General features: G+C 37.5%; 1 protein-coding gene across 26 annotated transcripts in view; it reads right to left on the bottom strand.

The window, feature by feature from the left end:
- Positions 1 to 23,189, bottom strand: part of CEP128 (centrosomal protein 128) — a 414,256-nt gene that overhangs the window by 10,118 nt on the left and 380,949 nt on the right. For all 26 annotated transcript variants that reach the window (XM_084969948.1, XM_084969954.1, XM_084969945.1 and 23 more), the window contains 2 exons: positions 14,996 to 15,073; positions 13,067 to 13,180 (listed from right to left, as the gene is read on the bottom strand). In XM_084969948.1, the coding sequence (XP_084826074.1) occupies positions 13,067 to 13,180; positions 14,996 to 15,073 (192 nt within the window). The remainder of the gene's footprint in view (positions 1 to 13,066; positions 13,181 to 14,995; positions 15,074 to 23,189) is intronic.

Raw genomic sequence — 23,189 nt, forward strand, 5'->3', positions numbered from 1 at the left:
AGCCTTAGTTTTCTGAGGAACCTCCATACTGTTCTCCATAGTCATTATACCAATTTACATTGCCACCAATAATGTAGGAGGGTCCCTTTTCTTCATGTCCTCTCCAGCATTTGTTATTTGCAGACTTTTTAATGATGGTCATTCTGACTGGTATGAGCTGGTACCTCACTGTAGTTTTGAATTGCATTTCTCTAATAATTAACAATGCAAAAGGGTTTTTCCTTGTGCTTATTGGCCATTTGTATTTCTTTTTTGGAAAAATGAGGAAAGACAAGCTTTGATTTGTATTTCTCAAAGATTACTCTGGCCTCTTGCGGAAAACAGACTGGAGCAACACAAATGTTGAAGGGCGAATATCAATTAAAAGCCTGTAACTGTGGATTACTGTGCGATCAGGGGAGAGAAAGGGATCAAGATCGGGGCCCAAAATTCCACAAGAAGCCACTGGTGGTTAGGTGGCCCAAATAATTCCTCAAGAAAAGGCCCTATATATAGTTTTGATGTACCAAAAAGGAGTTTAGGTTCATTTAAGAAGAAAGGCCTGAGATTTGTTTTTATATTTCTTTTTAGGGCTACACCCATGGCATATGGAAGTTCCCAGGCTAAGGGTTGAATCAGCTAAGGGCTACACCACAGTCACAGCAACTCGGGATCTGAACTGCCTCTGCAACCTACACCACAGTTCACGGCAACGACAGATTCCTGACCCACTGAGAGAGGCCAGAGATCAAACCCACATCCTTATGGATTTGTTTCTGCTGTGGCACAAAGGGAACTCTCAGACTGAGGTTTTTAACCAAGCAACTTATAGTTTTCACTAATTATGAGAATTTCATAATCAACTGGAAGTCATTCATTATAGGATTACTAGAAAGTAAAGGATATACAACTGACTCTTGAACAACATGGGGTAAAGGGCACCAACCCCCCATACAGTCAAAAATCTACGCATAACTTACAGTTGGCCTCTGTATCCATGGTTCTGCACCCATAGATTCAACTAACTGTGGATTGTATAGTACTATACTATTTACTATTGAAAAAAAAATCTGCGTATAAGTAGACATATGTAGTTCAAACCCGTGTTGTTCAAGGGTCAGTTGTATTAAACTTCCTCATTTTCTAGATATAAAAAAAAGAAATGTGAGTAGTTAAGTCAACAACTTTAAGGAGAAGAGTAACACTCCTAAATTGCATGTAAATATTAAGAGTGTCAAAGTATATGAAGCAAAATGGATAGAATATAAAGAAAAAAATAGACAAATCCATAATTATAGTTGGAGATTTCAACATTCCTCTCTCAGTGATTGATAAAACAGTAGGCAGAAAATCAGTAAAGATATAGCAGCACTATCAACCAACTAGACCTAACTGACATTTACAGAATAATCTACCCCCAAACAGCTGGTTACAAGTATTTTTCAAGTACACATCAAACATTCTCCAAAATAGACAACATTCTAGGTGGTAAAATAAATCTCAATAAATTTAAGATGTCTAAAAAGATACAACGAACTTCTTTGCAGAGCGGATACTGACTCACAGACTTTGAAAAAACTTATGGTTTCCAAAGGAGACAGTTTGGGAGGTGGGGGGATGCACTGGGGGTGTGGGATGGAAATCCTATAAAGTTGGATTGTGATGATCATTGTATAACTATAAATGTAATAAATTCATTGAGTAATAAAAAAAGAAAATAGTATAAAAAATAAATTTAAGATGTCTAACCATGATGAAGTGAAAGCAGGAATCAACAACAGAAGGATAGCTGAAAAATTCCTAAATATTTAGAAATTAAACAACATACTTCTAAATAACCCAGGGATAGGTCAAAGAAGATATCAAAATTAAAACAATATTTTAACTATATGAAAATAAAGGCATACTTTATCAAAATTTATAGGAATCAGCTAAAACAGTGTTTGGAGGGAAGTGTAACATTAAATGTGCTAAATTCCCACCTTTAAGAAACTAGAAAATGAAGAGCAAATTAACCTAAGTAAAAGGAAGGAAATAATAAAGATAAGAGCAAAGATCAATTAACTAAAAAGCAGAAAAATAGGGAAAAAAATGAAACCCACATTGGATTTTTCTTTTTTAAAGATCAGAATATTTAAAAACACCTACTCAGACTGATTATGAAAAAAAGAAGGAAGATATAAATTGACAATACTAAGACAGAAAGAGGACTATTACTGGAACATCTATAGACATTAAGAAGGTAATTAGGAAATATTATGAACCACTCTGCCAATAAATTTGACAACCTAGATAAAACAGATATAAACAGCTTTACTATATGTTATTCAGTCATTCTAGGAGCCTATGCTAATAAATTAAAAATATGGACAAAGATTTTTATACTAAGATATTTATTAGAAGATAATTTATTATAGAAAAAAACTGAAATCAACCTTAAATTTCCAGCAACAGGAGATGAGGAAAATAAACTATGGCATAACTATAATGATGCAGATGATAATAAATAAAATTCCCATATATATATATATAAAACATGAAAAAGGGAGGAAATAAAATTATCAACAAATGGTGACTGCAATATAAAAAGATGTTTATAAATAAGGGTATAGGAGTTCCCGTCGTGGTGCAGTGGTTAACGAATCCGACTAGGAACCATGAGGTTGCGGGTTCGGTCCCTGCCCTTGCTCAGTGGGTTAACGATCCGGCGTTGCCCTGAGCTGTGGTGTAGGTTGCAGACGCGGCTCGGATCCCGCGTTGCTGTGGCTCTGGCGTAGGCCGGTGGCTACAGCTCCGATTCAACCCCTAGCCTGGGAACCTCTATATGCCGCGGGAGCGGCCCAAGAAATAGCAACAACAACAACAACAGCAACAAAAAAAAAAGACAAAAAAAAAAAAAGGGTATATAGGAAACACCATACCTTTCAATTAGGTAAATAGATTTTATTAAATATTTGGGTTATTTATTTTTTTAATTTCCTCTATATTTTCCAAGTTGTGCCATATTTTTAACAGTCATGTGCCAAGAATTCCTGTATAATTAAAAATGTAATTTTTTTGGGGGGGGTAACATGAAAGATATAGTCTTAGCTTTGATGCCAGTTGATTTTGTTTTAGAAATTTAAAACCATACCTTTTGGGGAGAATAAATAGGGTTTGAATATCTTTGTGTTCTTCATCCTTCTGGTAGGCACTTTCTAAAGCTGTCATTGCACCATCTGTTTTACTCAGCAAGGCACCCAGACCTACATTTCCACTCCTGTCCTTTCTCACTGTCTTTCTCAGTCTAGGTGTCAATGAACAAAAGTTGAGTGTGTTTATTTTCCCTTACTTTAGTCAGACCTCTACATCATAAGCATCCAAACATCTTTCAGTGGGAAACCATTTATTATGCTTCTCTCTTTCACACTTCATATAGAAACTATGATTAAATGGAGATTTATAGCATTGATTGAGAGCATAACCTTCCTTTCTATCTGTTCATCTTACAACTCCACCACGGCCCTTAGTGTTTCACATCTGAACTATAATAGCCAGATCCATGGCTCCACCTCTAGTTGTCCCATGTCAGCTCATTATAAAGTAGCTGTTGGAATGAATACACTTGGGATTCAATGAATAGTTGACCTTTGAACAACACAGGTTTGAACTGCATGTGTCCACTTATTTTTTCAATAGTAAATACTATGGTACTACGTAATTTACTGTTGGTTGAATCCAAGGATGCAGAACCATGGATGTAGAGGTCTGACTAATAGTTATACGTGGATTTTCAACTGCACAGAGGGTTGATGCCCCTAACTCCGGAATTATCCAAGGGTCAATTATCCAGGCTTCCAACAATTTATAAGTCTTCAAAAGATTGGCAGAATCTCCAAAGTTACCTTGAAATATAACTAATGAAATGAACCCTAAAAGAAGATCCTAAAAGAAAAATATTTCATTATCCCTTTGAACAATCAACATATCAGAATATGAAAACAGTACCTTCATATTCTCCAATTACACACTGAAATTTAATTTGTGGAATTTCTATATAAGTAAATTTTATAGGGAGACTATAAGATAACTTTCTAATTCTTAACTGCTTTTCAATTAAATACTTAAATATTAAAAAGGAAATAATGGTTAAAAAGGAAGATTCTTTGCAATTTTAGTAATCCTGGTGTTTGCTTTTTGCCAATTCTTATATCCTTAGCACAGGAACCTCTTTCTATTACTGTCTTAAGTCTCAACAAGCTATTTAGCCAGAATTCCCTGCAAAAATTCCACTGGGTGAAGGAACTTGCATTTTCTAATATTTTCCCTGGGTTTCTTCCACTGCTCTTTCATAACCTACATTGTAATTGGTTTCTTAAAAGTTGTTCCAACCCGAGTAAATCTTTTGGCTAAACTGATCTCCAATGATTAATATTTAATGATGCCCACCAAGCATTTTTCTCTCAGGAATATTATAAGTTCAAAGTTTAGAAGACAAATGATACATTTATTTTTTTTTTTAATTTTAAGTTATCCAACTGTTCCCCCGGAGAAAAGGAAAAAACACTTATGTGTTTCTGAATCTGTGTCAGAAATGTTTTCCTGAATTTGTCGCTAGCTTAACAATGCACTGTTCCTGTATTTGCTCCCCACTCTTAATTCCCAAGTGTCCATCAGTGCTAGAAAAAGCTTAACCTTTTTCTCAGTAAAATTTATTCCTACTTTAAAGTTCAATCTGGGCAGACAGTCTATTTAAAGTCAGCCCCCTATAACACAATCTGCATGGCTGTTATTATACAGCTTTCAATGTCCATGAGGGTGAGGCTTCGATCACCTCTATCTTTTTATCTACTCACCCCAATATTCCACAATTTAGCACAGTGCCATCTTCATTAAGGAACTCAATAATGGTCATATATAATTATTTCTTGACCATAGTACAGAAATTAAAGTTTGCTATGTGGAGTTGGGAAGTAGGACACTACTGCTCTCACATTCTCAGTTTCTTCATGCAAGAAAATAAAGGCACTGGACCATATCATCTCTAAGTCTTCTCAGTTCTAACATTTTGTAATTCTTATCTATCTGAGCATAACCATTGAAAAGCAGTACGTCTAACTATGCAAACTACTTTTTCCAAATTTACACATTAATGTTATATATCTGATGCTATACTCACCACAGACTCATGAAAATACTGTGCTAAATTAGGCCATTTGATAAATTTACCTTTACCCAATTATTGGTTTATTGAATAAAATTTAATATTCCTAGTGACTCACTAATGAAAAAGATCATACTCAGTTTTTTTTGTTTGTTTTTCCCATTTAGGACTTGACTCTGCATGACTCTAATGCATTTTCAGAAACCAAACATATTCACAGTGGATAGAAATTTGCCTTAAATAAAGATACCCAAAAAGATGTGTCACTGAGAGTTCCCACTGTGCTTCAGAGGTAACGAACCTGAATAGTATGCAAGAGGATGCAGGTTTGATCACTGGTCTCGATTAGTGGGTTAACGATATGGCCTTGCCATGAGCTATGGTTTATTCGCAGACAGGGTTCAGAAACTGTGTTGCTATGGCTGCGGTGTAGGCCAGCAGCTGCAGCTCTGATTTGACCTCTAGCCTTGGAAACTCCATATGCCACAGGTGCAGCTCTAAAAAACAAAAAACAAAACAAAACAAAACAAAACAAAAAGGCTGTGCCTCTGATTTCATAAACAAAGGCAGAAACAGAAACAAAGATGTTTTATAATGATAGTGCCTCATTGGAATCAGTGCTTATTCTCTCAAAGTGACTATTTTAAAGAAAACAATGATTGTTTGGATGAATATGTTATGACATGTTTATTACAAACTAGTAAGATATTTAATTGGGGAGTTCCCGTCGTGGCGCAGTGGTTAACGAATCCGACTAGGAACCATGAGGTTGCGGGTTCGGTCCCTGCCCTTGCTCAGTGGGTTAACGATCTGGCGTTGCCGTGAGCTGTGGTGTAGGTCGCAGACGCGGCTTGGATCCCGAGTTGCTGTGGCTCTGGCGTAGGCCGGTGGCTACAGCTCCAATTCAACCCCTAGCCTGGGAACCTCCATATGCCGCGGGAGCGGCCCAAGAAATAGCAACAACAACAGACAAAAAGACAAAAGACAAAAAAAAAAAAAAAAAGATATTTAATTGGTATTCCTTATGTATCTAGTATTTGGTATCAAGAATTTTGGATTTGAGATGATAAATAATGGTATCTTTACGATCAGATATAGGGTTATCTTCACAACCTTTTCTTATGCTCTTGAGTAAATTATTGGGAATGAGGAAGAAAGCATGGGGCTTGTTAAGAGAACTGGGTTTGGTAGAATTAAAAAAATTAATGTGCTTGTCTAAGTACCCAGGTGGATCGCTAAATAAGCACTTTTGATCCACTGCCATTTTCAGGTTTTAAAGAAAAATCCCAACTCATATGAAGACTTTCTGTTTAACTTTTAAAGAGCAAGATGAAATCAAGTAGTTAAATAGTATGGCTGGCAAGTTAGTCTTGATCATTTCAAAAGAATAAATATTGCTTCAGATTTCAGATAATTTGATTGCCTACAAGGTTTCAGATGTGTCTTCTAAGCATTACTGGAAAAACGGCAATTAGATTTTTGTTAGAATTCCCTAAAAGGCTGAAGTTAGAAAAAAAAATGTTTAATCACTAATTTAGCATGTATTGTGTACTCTGGAGCCAAAGATAAAGCAGACAGTGTCTGCCCTCGAAAGGCATATAATCCAGTAAAACAGCATTTACCAAATTTTAGTATTTAGCTACAATTACATTCACTCTTTCTTTTATGTTACCTTAAATATTAACCTTGCACCCTAAACTCTATATAGGAGGGGCTTGAAGGATAGCAAACTGGTTGCGTTGGGGGAAGCATGGAGCTGTATATAAGTAGCAGATTACACATGATTTCTTATCAAAGCATGGAGAGAGGTGGAATACCTGAATATCCAAGGATTGGTAATGAGTTTTCTTATTATGCCATTCTCTCTAGCTTTCAGCACAGTGCCCTGTACACAGGGGAAACTCAATAAATGAGATAACTGGGGGTATTATGTGGTTAAATACCTATCCCTCAAATGACTGCCACCATTGTTCCCAAGCAATACTTGTAAAATTACTTTAGTAATACACTGGTGATATATTCTAACAGTCATAAAATAAAAATCACCTACACTCTTGAATTGCACATTATGTATTGCATGCTTCAGAAGCTACTATTGCAGAAGATTTAAGGCATGTACAGAAGTAGCTGACCTAAAGTGCTAACAGCCATTAATTGCCCTGAGCAAAGTATAAACAAACCATGGAGAGATTCAAGGAAGGAGAAACAGCTTCCAGGCACAAAGCAGTAAGTTCTTATAGCACACACATGCTTATGCTGGACGAATATGACAAAGGGCTTTGGCAAACTTTGCCTTCATAAGCTGTGCTGAAAGCCATTATCAACTCTTCCTCACCTCCCTCATCTTATCCTGCAAAACATCTACTTGTTTAAAAAGAAGCTGCATACTGACTCTTCTCCTAGAAATCGAAAATCATGATTTTCTTTTCAGGAGGAAGAAGGATGGAAACAAAATATGCCCTCTGTGATTTCACTAAAAATCCACTACTAATTAAAACCATATATTTAGTATGGGTAGAGAGCAAAAAGGGAAGGTAGCAAATAGAGATATCTTGCACAAAACCATGCTCCTCCGTGAATTCAGATTAGCAATGCTGTGTTATCGGCTCACTTTTGAACATTCTTTTCTATTTGAAACAGCTGGGACAGCAAGGAAGCCTGTATGTCCTACAGAAACCCAATTGAGCCTGATGAAAGAGAAGACATGAAATGCCTCTGCTGTCTACACAGAAAAAAAGAAAATGTGTCAGTTTCAGATTTGAACTGAATTCTAAATATAAACTTTTACATCAGGCTTTGTCCAGTTACCTTGGTAAGCTTAGTATAATATTACATTATGCTCTCAGCATCTATGGACATTGGTCCTGCTGAAAATCTTGATAGGTTTCTAGAAATCTGATCATTTTAGTCCTGGTGTTTGCCACAGGAGTAGACAGCAGGAAATGGCTCTAGCCTGGATTGAAAGAGAATCTGACTTGCACACTTTCTGTTAAACTTCCCCTCCACCAGCAACGTGCCCACTCATACTGGATGTCTCACTGCCTTCCTATAACAGCAACAACACGAGAGAAACCAGTTGCCAACATGGTTTTGCTATTCCAACAGCTATTTATCTGTCAACAGTAAAACAGTCAGGGTTCTACAACTGCAGCGCTAATAGGGATCCGCTTCCAAACAGATGTGAATAAAATACTTGTCATCACAAGCCTCTTTTCAAAGACTTTAGAGTATCTTTCTTCTCTGAACACCCACTGCAGTTTATTGGGGCCACCATTACAGTATTTATCCCTTTCTCCTTTGCACTATAGTCGTTTGTGTGAAGACTCTGAATACCCAAGGATTGGTAATGAGTTTTCTTATTATGCCATTCTCTCTAGCTTTCAGTACAGTGCCCTGTACACAGGGGAAACTCAATAAATGTTTGCTGACTGTTGTATTTAACAACAATAACAAAAAGATGAATGTCTTACAATTAGAACAGAAGCTCTAAAAAAGGCAGAGATCTTTGTTTTGTTCACTGATGTGAATCCCATATACCCCAAAAGTTCCTGGCATCTGGCTGAAACTCAATAAATGTTTACTGAATGAATGCAAAAGTATTAGGACTTTCCAAAGAACTTGGGCAGTATTTATTTCACCAATAAATAAAGAGAGAGTATTTACATAATGTGGAAAGGAAGTATTAAGAGTAGGTTGGTAATGTCTCCTCCCTAGATCAGGAATTGGCAAACTTTCCCATAGAGGGCCTGATAGTAACTATATCTGGCATTGTGGGCCACACAATTTCTGTTGCAATTACTCAACTCTATGAGTGTGAAAGCAGCTGTAGACAACACATGAATAAAAGAATGTGGCTGTATTCCAATAAAACTTTATTTACAAAAGCGGTCAGCAAGTAAAATTTGGCCCATGGGTGATAGTTTGCCAAACTGTGCCCCAAAACAACTGTGCAAGAATTATCTATTATGATTAAGACAACTAGACAACCATTCCCTACTTGAAGATCATGCCTTCTGCATTTTTGTACATCCTGTCAGCCTACCTCCAAAAGCTAGTGCAGTATTTTGCAATATAGTATCTGTACAGTTTCTGTTTGTTGTATTAAACTGAATCCTACACTAACTGATTTCCTGTAACCACACTTTCCAGTAGCAAGTGCCTTTTCTTTCTTTTTTCTTTTCTTTTTTTTTTTGTCTTTTGTCTTTTTGTTGTTGTTGTTGCTATTTCTTGGGCCGCTCCCGCGGCATATGGAGGTTCCCAGGCTAGGGGTTGAATCGGAGCTGTAGCCACCGGCCTACGCCAGAGCCACAGCAACGCGGGATCCGAGCCGCGTCTGCGACCTACACCACAGCTCAGGGCAACGCCAGATCGTTAACCCACTGAGCAAGGGCAGGGACCGAACCCGCAACCTCATGGTTCCTAGTCGGATTCGTTAACCACTGCGCCACGACGGGAATTCCCCTTTTCTTTCTTTTCTTTCTTTTTTTGGTCTTTTTAACCTGTTTTTTTGGTTTGTTTTTGTTTTTGTTGTTTTTTTTTTTTTTTTAGGGCCGCACCAGCAGCATATGGAGATTCCCAGGCTAGGGGTCAAGTTGGAGCTGTAGCTGCCAACCTATGCCACAGCCACAGCAATTCCAGATCCGAGCTGGGTCTGCGACCTGCACCATAGCTCACAGCAACGCTGGATCCTTGACCTGCTGAGCCAAGGCCAGGGATTGAACCAGTAACCTCATTGTTCCTAGTCAGATTTGTTTCCACTGCGCCACTATGGGAACTCCAGCAAGTGCCTTTTGTTTTAAATCTGTTCTAGCAAAAATATGGGAGAAGTTAAGAGCTGGTGAAATAATGTCTTATGAAAGTGATGTAGTAAATGGGACCCCTTACCCCTTGATAGAAAGCACCCCAATGTATCTTATTTGAAGCATTTTCTTCAGAATGTCAATGGTTAATCAGAAGTAGCTTTTCTGATTATACATGAAGCCAAGAAATTAACAACTTTTTCACCGCCCGTATAAGCCCATGTTTCTTTGGAAGCTGCCTCCCCTCTCATTCATGATCAATAACTTATTTTCATAAAAAGCATATAAGCATATGATCACTGGTATTTACAATTCACAAAAATGTTCTCTCACATTTTTCTCAACAATGACTGAAAAAAAATGTGATATTCTCATGAGTTGTGTTAGATCACTGCATTATTTCAGGCCAGACATCTGCTACACATGATGATAATCTACTTATTTATCACTGAAATGGCTCAACATTTAAAAATACTTAAATATTGCTAATGTGGAACACTGTCATCACAAAATGTGCCTTGTGGCTCTTTCCTATATTTGTACTACCTATTTGCAAAATTCTCAAACTTATTTCTCATTTTGATAAGTGTTGGCCTCACATACCAGGCTCGATTTCCTCTTCAGCTGTAAATGTAATTTTGAAGAGAGCTCCAATGAGATTAGCTGCCGAACATGTTAAACATTCATAGCTTTGCCATATGCTGTTATGGAAATTGTATTGATTTATAGCAATTTGGGTGTCACTAGATAGCACTGATTCACCTGATACTGAATCTAACTGTATTGAGAAATAATGTTTCCAATATTTCATTTGCATCTAGACCTCTACTGAACAAAGAGGTATATATTGGGTTTATGTATTTTTGGAGACAACTGACTTTTCTTTATTAAAGATACAGCTCTACATTTGGTGACGTCTAAAAAAATTAAGGAATATCAAGTTCAAATTTACGCTATTATAGCCTAGTGGTCAAGAATATAGATTCTTGATGCCAGGCAGATTTGGGTTATAAACCTGATTAAACCACTTAATTGTTCTATAACCTTGTTTCCTTCAATAGCAAGAAAGGAAAAATAATGGTGCCAACCTTGACAGGGTGGCTGTGAGGATTAATGAGATAATGCACATAAAGCATGAGATACCTACAAAAAGGTACAGTATATGTAGTTTGTATAGTTTATACAATTTGCTCTAATACATGATACATAATGATTAGCTATTATTATCAGCTATTGTTGCCCGAGACTTGCACTTCTGTTTAACATCAGTGTCACTCCTTCAAGGGGTGGAGAAATGCTTCAGTATATGGGACCTGATGAGAATGCTTGGAAGACCATTTAGTGAATTTAAAATTTGCCATATGAAGAGTTCCTGTCGTAAATCCGACTAGGAACCAAGAGGTTGCAGGTTTGATGCCTGGCCTTGCTCAGTGGGTTAAGGATCCGGCATTGCCGTGAGCTGTGGTGTAGGTCACAGATGCGGTTCAGATCTGGCTGTTGCTGTGACTGTGGTGTAGGCCGGCAGCTGTAGCTTTGATTAGACCCCTAGCCTGGGAACCTCCATATGCCGCAGGTACAGCCCTAAAAAGACAAAAGTAAAAATAAATAAATAAATAAATAAATAAATAAAATAAAATAAAATAAAATTTGCCGTATGAGACAACATGGTCACTATTATAGTCAATAATACCAATCTATTTAAAACAGGTAAAAAAAGCACAAAGTCACAAGACACCCTTTTTACAATAAGGGTATATATGATGTAGCATAATTATGTTAAGATTTTTTTAGGATGGGGGAAGTGAAATGCATTTTAAGCACTAAGGGTAGGACTAATGAAAATGAACACTGTCTTTTTTAAAATAATATATATATGTATATATTTTTTTTGTCTTTTGAGGGCCATACCCATGGCATATAGAGGCTCCCAGGCTACGGGTCAAATCAGAGCTGTAGCTTCTGGCCTATGCCGTAGCTACAGCAATGCCTGATTTGAGCCGAGTCTGCAACCTACACCACAGCTCACGGCAACACCAGATCTTTAATTCACTGAGCAAGGCCAGGGATTGAACCTGCGTCCTCATGGATGCTAGTCAGATTTGTTTTTGCTGAGCCATAATGGGAACTCCCAATGAATACTGTCTTTATATCCACCAGGCATCCTATCCAATTACATTCAGGGGGGAGAAGACGCATCTTAAAAATAATTGTATTTGACTGAAATAAGTGACTGTATACAGATAATGAATATTCATGCATATTGAATCTGTAAGAACATTAAAAAAGTCAGAAGAATTTTTGGCTTTTTTTTCCCTAAATTGACCTGGAGCATACTCTAGGTCAGTGTTCTCAATGCGGGGCAATTCTGCTCTCTCAGGGATATTTGACAATGTCTGGAAATGCTTTTTCGGATGACACAACCTGGGTAGGGAAAGCTACTGGAATCTAATGAGTAGATTCCAGGGATGCTGCTAAATATCCTAAATGCCTAGGACAGCTTCTACCACAAAGAATCATCTAACACAAACATCACTGATGCTGAGGCTAAGAAGCCCTGCTCTAGGCTAATAACCATTCGAGGTCAAATGAGTTTAAAGTCACCCACACCCCACATGGATCTTGGGAAGACACTAGGGAATGGTAGTTATTTTGTCGATATGGTCAAATCTTACCAGTCTCTGTGTTGGTTCTATATTAATGACTCACAGACTGAAGCAGTAAGAATGGAATGACTATAAATGCCAAGGCTATAAAATACTGTAGGTTACTTTACCTACTGAGGACTTTAGCACCAAAAGTAGTTGGACTTAGACTTTGAGGAGCGCAACCATTCACACTTTAACCAACCAAGAGACCCGGAGGTTCCTGGCTCAGGATTTCTTAAGCAGCATCAATTCCCATAGACAAACAACCTATAAATCCACAATGGCATAAACTTAAAGATCAGTTCTCAGGTAAAAAGTTATAAGCACAGTCTTTGGATTTTTATTCTCTACTTCTACAAACTTGAAAATCTATCTTCTACATCAAGAACTTTTGCTTTTTATAAGTACCCTTACCCTGAAGGGGCTGCTTAGAAAGTTGTAGCCATAAACATGAATGATACCCATGTTATAGACTGAAAGTGTATAACGAAGGACATTACTTTGAAGTTTGGGACTCTGTACGTGGTGTCATCCTGGCGCTGCTGAAGAGACTCTCTGGAAAATCTGTATCTAGAATATCTCCCGTCACTTCTCTCAGATAAACTGCGGGAATCCTGGAAAAACAACAAAGGTAGATGAAAGAAAAACCAGTGCTTGAAACTGGAATAAAAAAGTAGATATGAAATTATCATAAGCATTTAGGGAGATACATAGAAGAATGATAGGTTCCCAAGGATAAAGAAGGAAATGGTCACTTTGGATGCTGCTATAAAAATAAAAACATGGTACCACACTGACGATTTGCGTTTTTCATGGCTAGCCCCCATGCCAGTCTGAAATGTCTGACACACTTTAGTTGAAGGGAGAAAGGGCTACATAATAGTGAGTTGTCTGGAGATGGCATTTAATGACACCATGTCACTTTTGGATGTTGTATACTGGTCCCTTGAAATAATACTTGGCATTAAAATAATTTCTTTCTTCAACATTCTACCTTTTAACTATCATATCACATAGATTTTTAAGCTTAGGGACAGTTCAACAGCGCTTAAAAGCATAAAAAGATTCAGGATATAGACTGCACATATGTAATCAAATCACAGAAAGAATTGAAACTTCAGCAAAATTTACTAGAAATACTTGTTTTTATTCTATATGTGGTATTCTAGATTTCTTGATGTGTCAGCTCAACCTACATCCTACTGAAAAATGTATAGTTATTGAATGGCAAAATACACTTAATAAAAGGTAGTTTTAAGACAGTGTAGACCTTGAAAGTCACATCATATCAGTTCCTCCAATAAATCAACATGGCATGATCCGGCTATATTGCCTACTCACTATATCCGCAAATAATATGTTAGAGTTAAGGAGAATCTAAATATAACATGTTATATTTTAAATCCAAAAGCGAAATAAGGGGTTAAATGGTTTTCAAGGAGAAACCCTCACCTTTCTTTAGTCCTACAAGGTCAAGAAATTACAAATCACTGAAACCATTCATTACATATCTATCCCTAGGGGACATGTGAAGATGTTGTCTGGTCTGGCCCTTGTTTGGCAGGACTAGGTGGCAGGGTTATTTGCTTTGCATCTCCTCTGTGAGGAACTTAAAAAAAAATGGCAGTAGGTAAATCCACATACATAATTAATTGGCTTGATAATGAAATCCTTTGTGGTTAGAGTTCTATCAATAAATAGCATTGGAAGGAGTTCCCGTGTGGCTCAGTGGGTTAAGAACCAGATTAGTATCCATGAGGATGAGGGCTTGATCCCTGGCCTTGCTCAGTGGGTTAAGGATCTGGTATTACAGTGAGCTGTGGTGTAGGTCGCAGAAGCAGTTTGGATCCTACATTGCTGTGGTATAGGCCCGCAGCTGCAGCTCCGATTTGACCCCTAGCCTGGGAACTTCCATATGTCTCAGGTATGGCCCTGGAAAAAAAAAAAAAAAAGGATCGGTTATAAAGTCTAATATTTTATGTGGATTTTAATGCATATACTGACATATAGGGATGACCTGTGCACTATCATGTCTCTAAGACAAACAGTACTTTGGAAATTTATAATTTAAAAAAGAAGATAATTCATAAGTTACAATTGCTAATCAGAAAGTTAAATATCACCAATGTAATGAATAATTCCTCTTAATTCTTAGGCTTTTCTAAATTATGATTAAAGTTTTAGGGGGCCAAATGACCTTCTGGTGATAGGATAAAAGTCTCCATTTTCCTATATTGTGCTTTATAAGTTCTATTATTTTCAATCCTGGCTTCACAAATGTCAATAAACTCTGCTAAGACAGTGTTAAAAGTCCCCAATGTTTTTTGGTCTTTTCTCCCCACCCTACAATTTTCTTTGCACATCAGGAAGATGTCAGGTGTTCTCATTCAGAAAAAAATACTGAAAGAGACAAGCCAACTCTTTCTCACTCTGAAGCCTTTGAAATCTTCTAGTAGGCTCAGTTTCTCAGGCACAGACTCCAGATGGTCCAAGGCCACTCGGGTACTCTAGAAAACACAAGGCAAGCAAACATAAAAAATTGATTGATCCTCTGAGAAACCAACTGCTAAAAATCAGTGGTACCATTGGTATAAGCAGTTTAAGCTGTAGATTTAGAGAGTTAAATAAGAACAAATATAATAGTATTCCTAAGATTAATATATCTTTCTAAATCAGAAATTTTTTTTTCAAAAAGTATGAGATACATTTGCAAGACTGACCCAGATGTAAAACTCCTCTTATGTAATAGCTTTCAGCTAATATGCTATTAAACTTTCTATACAGAATTTCATATTGGTATTAATTTACAAACCTGCTTCAGTGAACATGAGAAATAAATCACAAAGTAATAATAAGAAGTATTTGTAGTTACTTATCTATGGAGCATATTACTGCAGTTTTGTAGTAACTTATCTATGGAACATATTACAGATACTTTCATGTTGCCATTATAAAGAATAAAAGACGTCTTAACAATTATTTTAGTTAAAAAGGTAAAGAGCAGTTCTCAAAAGACTTTGAAGAAATATCTAAAATTAAATATTTGCGACAGGGATAAAAAGTCAATTGTTGATTACAAATCAACATCTTATACAATCTTTAATTAGCTAGACACTGATTTATACATACCAATATATTCATTAAGAGGGAATGACCTGAAAATTATTTCAAAGCCAATGTTGAACTAAGAGGTTAAACTGTAGGTAGCCTTGAGACCAGAGACTGTATCATATGCACCTCTGTATTCTTAGTCCTGTCACAGGGCAGGCACATAGAGATAGATACTAGCTTTTCAATGTAAAATGAGTTATAATTATTCAATGAAATAAAAAAAAAACGCTATGACTAGAGATGGGAAGAAAGGGAAGTATCCTGCAAGAACCTGGACATAAGTTTGCACAGAGCTTTTGAGAAGTTAGTGACCACCCAACATTCCATGTGTTCCCTGACATCTCCTAAGTGAATGGTTCTGCACAACAGATTGTGAATGAAAGCGGCACCTGTCACTTCTGGACGGAGACAGTTAAGGGTCTGTGCGCTCCTGCCTCCATCTTAGACTTGGCCATGAGGACCCTGGAGGCCACATGCTCCAGATGTCACAGCTGCAAGAGAGAGGAGAGCCGCACACCACAGTGGACTTTGAGTGAAAAATCAACTTTTATGTGTTAAGCCGTAAGATTTCAGTTTTAGTTTATGCATTGGTTACCAATGCATGGCACAGAATTTATTGTGAATAATACCTGAGAATTACATAATTAAACTGAGGCTAACCAGGGTGAATGGCTTCCCCACCCCACCCCCCACTTCTTGGTGGAAAGAAGCTCCAAACTATAAGGATATGGAGGCTTTTTAATAGGGGGAGGTCAACTTTTCTGGAACTAAACAGGGTTAGAAAAGGGTGTTCCTTTTTTTTTTTTTTTTTTAAAGTACTCTTTAGGGCTGCATATGGTGGCATATGGAAATTCCCAGGCTAGGGATTGAATTGGAGCTGCCGCTGCCAGCCTACACTACAGCCGCAACAACACGGGATCTGAGCCGCATCTGCAACCTACACCACAGGTCATCACAACACCAGATCCTTAAGCCACTGAGTGAGGCCAGGGAATGAACCCGTATCTTCATGGATACTAATCGGTTTTGATTCCACTGCACCACAACAGTAACTCCAAAACTGGTGTTCTTATCATCTGGTATATCGATACTTAGTTACTCTTTTTTTTCTTTTTGGCTTTTTAGGGCCACACCCACAGCATATGGAGGTTCCCAGGCTAGGGTCGAGTTGGAACTGTAGCTGCCAGTCTATGCCACAGTCACAGCAATGCCAGACCTGAGCTACATCTGCGACCTACACCAAAGGTCACCCCTATGCTGGATCCTTAACCCACTGAGCAAGGTCAGGAATCAAACCCTCAACCTCATGGGCCCTAGTTGAGTTTGTTAACCACTGAGCCACAAGAGGAACTCCAAGCCTTCCTATTTATTTTAAATCTTCTTCTCATTTGCTGCTGTTTTCTGCCTTTACCTCCAATCCAGAGCTTCTCTGCAGCATATGCTTATGTCTCCAGGGTTTGTGGAGGAGCAGGATGGGGACAGAGAGTGGAGGGCCAAACTCCTCCTTGAAGACACTTTCAGTGTACTCATTTCCACTCTCTTCTGTAATAGGAGGGCACCACCAAGTGAAAAGCCTTTCTGGAATTCTGCAGGGTGAATAAAATTTGCCTCCCATACCTAGCCTCTGGACAGGCATTTGGGTTTCACCTTCTCTGTTCTGAGTCATTTTTACCCTTTTTTTTTCAATGTTCTTTGACTTGGAGTTATAGATGTCTTCTAGTTGTCAACATGTAAACCACTGTTTCTATTTCTTCATATTCTTATTTTTCTACTACGATTTTTGAGAGAAGAGTAGAAATATCCTCAGTTCACCATTTTGAAACTGAAAGTTGCACGTGCTGTTTCTCCACATTCATCACTTTGCAAGTTCCACTTAAAGGATTTAGTATTTTGGTCCCTCTGCTGAACATTTATATTATTGTTAGTCTTTTTGCAGCATGTGCTAGACTCAAATTGCCACGTATTTTATTTTTTAAATTTTATTTAAGTATAGTTGATTTACAATGTTGTATTGCATGCATTTAAAATGGCTTCATTTAATTCTTTCATATGTAGGAAAGATTCATCAAAATGACACGTTTCTTAACACAGGCCCTAATGTATGTTTACGGTAACAAGTAGTTTTAGCCATCATATATACATTGGATAACATCTTCTTCATAAACAATGGTTTCTATAAATTAGTAGTTTTAAAATTTTATTTTCTTTTTTTTCAGCTCATAATTTTTCTCATTCAAAAGTGACCCTCTGAACCTGGGTTAAATATGTTAAACTCACTTTGATTTTAAATAACCAAATAATCTCTTTCCCTACTGTAAAGTAAGCAGGTTATGTAAATATTTTTGCTTAAATTTTTCAGTCAACCAGGTGATGCATAAAAAAGCTTTTTTCTTGTGTATTTACACTTACTAGTTTATTCTGAGTATATATTCAAATGGATACTACTTTTTTTGAGTAATCCCTAAAAAATTGCTTGGCTCCCTGTTTCTTAAGTGCAGTTATTTTTCTACCTCCTTCCCTCCCTCACCCTCGTGTCTCCACTAACATCTTTATACTTTCCCATCACCTATTTTCTTTCTTTCTTTTTTTTTCTTTTTGTCTTTCCTAGGGCAGCACCCATGGCACATGGAGGTTCCCAGGCTAGGGGTCTAATCGGAGCCTTAGCCTCCGGCCTACGCTGGAGCCACAGCAACGCTTGATCCGAGCCATGTCTGCAAACTACACCACACCTTATGGCAACGCTGGATCCTTAACCCACTGAGCGAGGCCACGGATCAAACCCACAACCTCATGGTTCCTAGTTGGATTCGTTACCATTGAGCCACGACGGGAACTCTTCCCATCACCTATTTTCATTGTGATTAGTTTACATCCGATTTATGTCTTGTTACTAAATATCTTGCTCAAAATCAGAAATACTAATACAAATCTTTCTCTTCATCCTTATATTCTAGTCAATTAATTAACACCAAATGTACATCTACATATCACATAAAAATCCTTAAGACATAGATATCACACTTCCTGTTATTTAGGAACTTTTAATTTACTGGAGAGAGAATATGCATAACCAAAAGATGTAAGAATTACACAAAAAAAATTAGTTGCATTTATTTTAAGCAACTTATATGTGCAGATGCTGAGATTTCAGTGGCATCTGCAACAATAAGATGTGAAGTAATAGAGATAATGACTCCAGGCCTTGGGCATCTCAGGTCTCATAATTTCATGATTAAGTGGTATTTTGGGGAGCACAATTATTTTCTGTCCTTCTCTCTCTATGTACATGTTGGTGTGCTTAAAATTACCGCTTTGGCACACAGAATTAAGTGTATGCATATTCATGTTCAAACTGTTTGTTTTTTTAATGGAGATTGGCTAGGTTTCTGTGATTAGAGTCTTGTCACACTACATGTCACTTCAAATTCACTTTTCCCCCAAAGCTAACTGTGCTAGAGAGACAAGAACCAACAGCAGGTAGATAGACTAAATAAGAACCTTGTTGGATTTTAGAGATGCTACTGATAACCTACATAGCATGCTAGTTCTAGAGTCAAATATCTCATGCAGAGTCAGGGAAACTTTATTTTTTAAGTTGGTTAATTATTCCTGCCTTACATAGTCTAATGCTTTAAAGGGCACAGATAGGTCTCTATTGGTAGAATTAAAGGAAAAAGTTTTCAAGTTTACTAATAATGGCACTGGCAAATAATAGGTGCTCAGCCTGTCTTTAGTTTTCTTAAATCAACTTTGTAGAACAAAATCAGACATTTACAGAGGGATTTAAAGAAAGTGTTTCTCTTTGGAAAATGTTACAAAGTACTAAACTTTATATCAAACTTGAAAACAAAGAGAAATTCACAATTAAGGCTCTATCAAAAAAATACACATTGGAGTTCCCATTGCAGCTCAGAGGGTTAAGAACCCAACTAGTATCCATGCGGATGCAGGTTCAATCTCTAGCCTCAATCAGTGGGTTAAGGATCTGACGTTGCTGCAAGCCTCACTGTGGGTCACAGATGCGACTCGGATCTGGTGTTGCTGTGGCTGTGGTGTAGGCCTCAGCTGCAGCTCTGATTCGACCCTAGCCTGGGAACTTCCATATGCTGCAGGTGTGGCCCTGAAAAAAAAAAAAATACACTAAATTTGGCACTTGGTTTATCTCAGAGGCTTAAGGAGCTGAACTTCCACTGGCCTAGGAGCAGTGGCAACACAAATGATCAATTACTCCTAATCCTGTTTTGTAGGAATGAAAGACTGAACTGTAAAAATATAATTCAATTTTGAATACAATTCTTAATCCTCACATCATCTTTTAGTGTAGATACTATTGTTATCCCCATTTACAGATCAGGCAACTGAGGACCAAAGAGTAAATAACCTTCTAACAGCCCTGTGGTGGCAAAACAGGTATGCAAACCCAAGCAGTCTGAGTGCAGAAATGGCAGTGTTATTATATAAATGTTTTCACCAACTAAAAAGGATAGCAAACAGAAGCTGTAACAGTGCGTGCTTCACATAAATTCCTAATCCTTCTCTAGTTATCAACTCTTAGCAGCTAGAATTTTGAAGACATGTCCTTGATGAACTTGTTTCTGGAAAAAAAAAAAGTTTTAAGATTAACCCAGGAGAATTTCATGTTGCCAGTGACAAAGGGTCTGTGCTCAAGACGATGCATCCAAGCATATACATACACACAAGGAATTGGGACATTCTTTCTGTTGATTACAGAACATTAGGAATGACATTGGGTTTTATGATAGTAACACCCCCTCTTTATTTCTGGTAACATTTTGTACTAGAATAGCACACCATCTGGACACGAGAGGTGGTTCAATAAATGTTGGCTGCATAAAGACAAAGGCAGAGTTACCACATTATTATCCACTGAATCTCGGCCGCTGTAAAAACCTAAAAGCAAAAGTTTGCTGTTTCATTTATTTTCTCTAGACTAAGGGCAAGATCAAGTGGTAGAAACAACAGTGAAGTTCAGAAATCCTGTCTATTAGGTCTTAAGCTTTTGCACCTACAGGCATGCTTAGATATCTGTTGAAGAGGGCAATAAATACGTTGGCAATTTTACTACTGTCAAATCTTTAACACACACCAAACTGCTATGGAGTTCAACAGTTTGTGTTGGTCCAAAGTGTATTTCTCTTTAGACATTCCTTTGCTTGAGACTTCAGGGAAAGTGAATAATATAGTATGACAACATAAGTAGCAGCAATTAGATATTAGGAGCTTCAGTGCAATTCTCAAATTCTTGTCACCCTTAGAAAAAGCTAACAAAATAGATTTAATCATAGGTATATTTTAGCAAGTATACTTTTCTTTGAAAAAAAACATGTGTTTATTTTCTTATTAACAGATAACAGCTATCATTTTCTTATATTCCGATTAAATTAATATGTTTTGGGGTTTAGATGACAAATATAGGAGATGGTGTCTGTATTTTTATTTAAAAAATAAACATGTGCATTTTGGCACTATACAGATGTTAAATAAATGAGGTTATGAAGTAGTTTATTTGGGTTCAAAAATGCAATTCTGTTTCATTTGGAAAGAGATCCACTGCAAAACTCTTTTGACAAATGGCTGAAAGGCGGTAAAAGACCTGAGTAAACAAATGAAGGAGAGGAAGGGTGAGATCATAAAAAGGATAGACTGTCTGCCTTTTCACTAGTGGTGACTGGATCCAGCACAGCTGTATCAGCTTCATAGGGTCCTCTTTTTATCCAAATGGTATAAGACACTTGCTACAACCAAATGGAAAGTAGCAGAGAATAGGCTGGCAAAGACCTTGTATAGACACACATCCTTCAAAGAGCCCCGGTGCTCAAAGTTATGTGGACTTCTTGGAACATAGGAGGAGTCCTGTTTTTGGAATGGGTACTTTAAGACAGATCTAAACACTTAGAAGTGTTTACGTGTGTCTTGGAGTAAAAGAGTATATAAGACTTATTTTTTTGTTTGTTTTCTTAAATCAGTTAATGCAGCAGCATGACATCAGTGACTATATGTGACCTAAAATCCAGAACTTTCATCAATAACGAATTCTATTTATCTTCATATAATACTACTCTAATCAAAAGTGGTAGATCTCCTTTAAAAAGCACAAATTTATGGAGTTCCTGTCATGGCTCAGTGGTTAACAAACCCGACTGGTATCCATGAGGATGTGGGTGTGATCCCTGGCCTCGCTCAGTGTGTTTGGAATCCAGCATTGCTGTGAGCTGTGGTGTAGGTTGAAGACATGGCTAGGATCCTCAGTTGCTGTGGCTGTGGGGTAGGCCAGCAGCTGTAGCTCTGATTTGACCCCTAGCCTGGGAACCTCCATATGCCACGGGTGCAGCCCTAAAAAGACAAAAGACAAAAAAGAGAGCAAAGCACAAATTTATAAAATTTAAGAATAGGTAATGTATCTTGATTGGAAAGTTTGAATAAAGAAAGCCTTCAAGGTATTTTCCAACTCTCATTCACGGTGATTTTTTTTCAGTGAAAAATTATATGAAACCTAGAGAATCTGTCATTTCTAGATAATTGCTTTCTTGTTTATGGACATAACTGAATTATAAGTTAGAGTCAACCCATGATCTTACTATTAGCTTAATTTGGGAATTTTTTTTCAATAAGAGAACACCAAGAATGAGCTGGAGAAAGGAAGAGAGAGGAATAAAAAAACACATTTCTTCTCCTTGAGGTCCCCCCTTTAAATATTTTTCTTGCCACTCCCTGATATAAAGGGAAAAAAAAACATACAAAGAACAGCGAGAACTTTATTGTTCTCTGTATGCTGAACAATAAATTAGCCTTCACAACTGGTTTACAAGGAAGAGGGTTTTGAGATCCACACTTTAATTCTGTGAAATCACTTTATTTTTTAAAATTGAGGAGTTCCCGTTGTGGCGCAGTGGTTAACGAATGTGACTAGGAACCATGAGGTTGTGGGTTCGATCCCTGCCCTTGCTCAGTGGGTTAAGGATCTGGCATTGCCATGAGCTGTGGTGTAGGTCGCAGACGTGGCTCGGATCCTGCGTTGCTGTGGCTCTGGTGTAGGCCGGCAGCTCCAGCTCCGATTAGACCCCTAGCCTGGGAATCTCCATATGCCATGGGAGCGGCCCTAGAAAAGGCAAAAAGACAAAAAATAAAAATAAAAAAAAATAAAATAAATAAAATAAAATTGAAAGCTAAATATACTAAATGAAGAAAAGAAATTTTAGAACTTTTACCCCCCAAATGTAATTGCATGTTAATAATGGGAAAACAGGATAAGCAAGGGCTTCCTGAAAGAGACCAAGTTTAGCAATTTCTACTTAAGGTGGCAGGTACAGAAATGAAGCTTGTAGATTGACTTCCCCCAGTCATGTATTTCAGGGTGACTGATGGACACAGTGGTACGGTGGAAGAGATGCTGAACCCAACATCAGTGGAGATGCTCAGTGACAGTGATGGTACCTGTATTTTGTGGTTTGGGATGTATCACTTTCCTCTGGCCTTCTAAATTTCAGTATT

This window comes from Sus scrofa, chromosome 7, assembly GCF_054392235.1.
Source record: "Sus scrofa isolate SSC_HxYL_T2T_F1_AM1 chromosome 7, Sscrofa_HxYL_maternal_Yorkshire_Landrace_v2.0, whole genome shotgun sequence".
NCBI lineage: Eukaryota > Metazoa > Chordata > Mammalia > Artiodactyla > Suidae > Sus > Sus scrofa.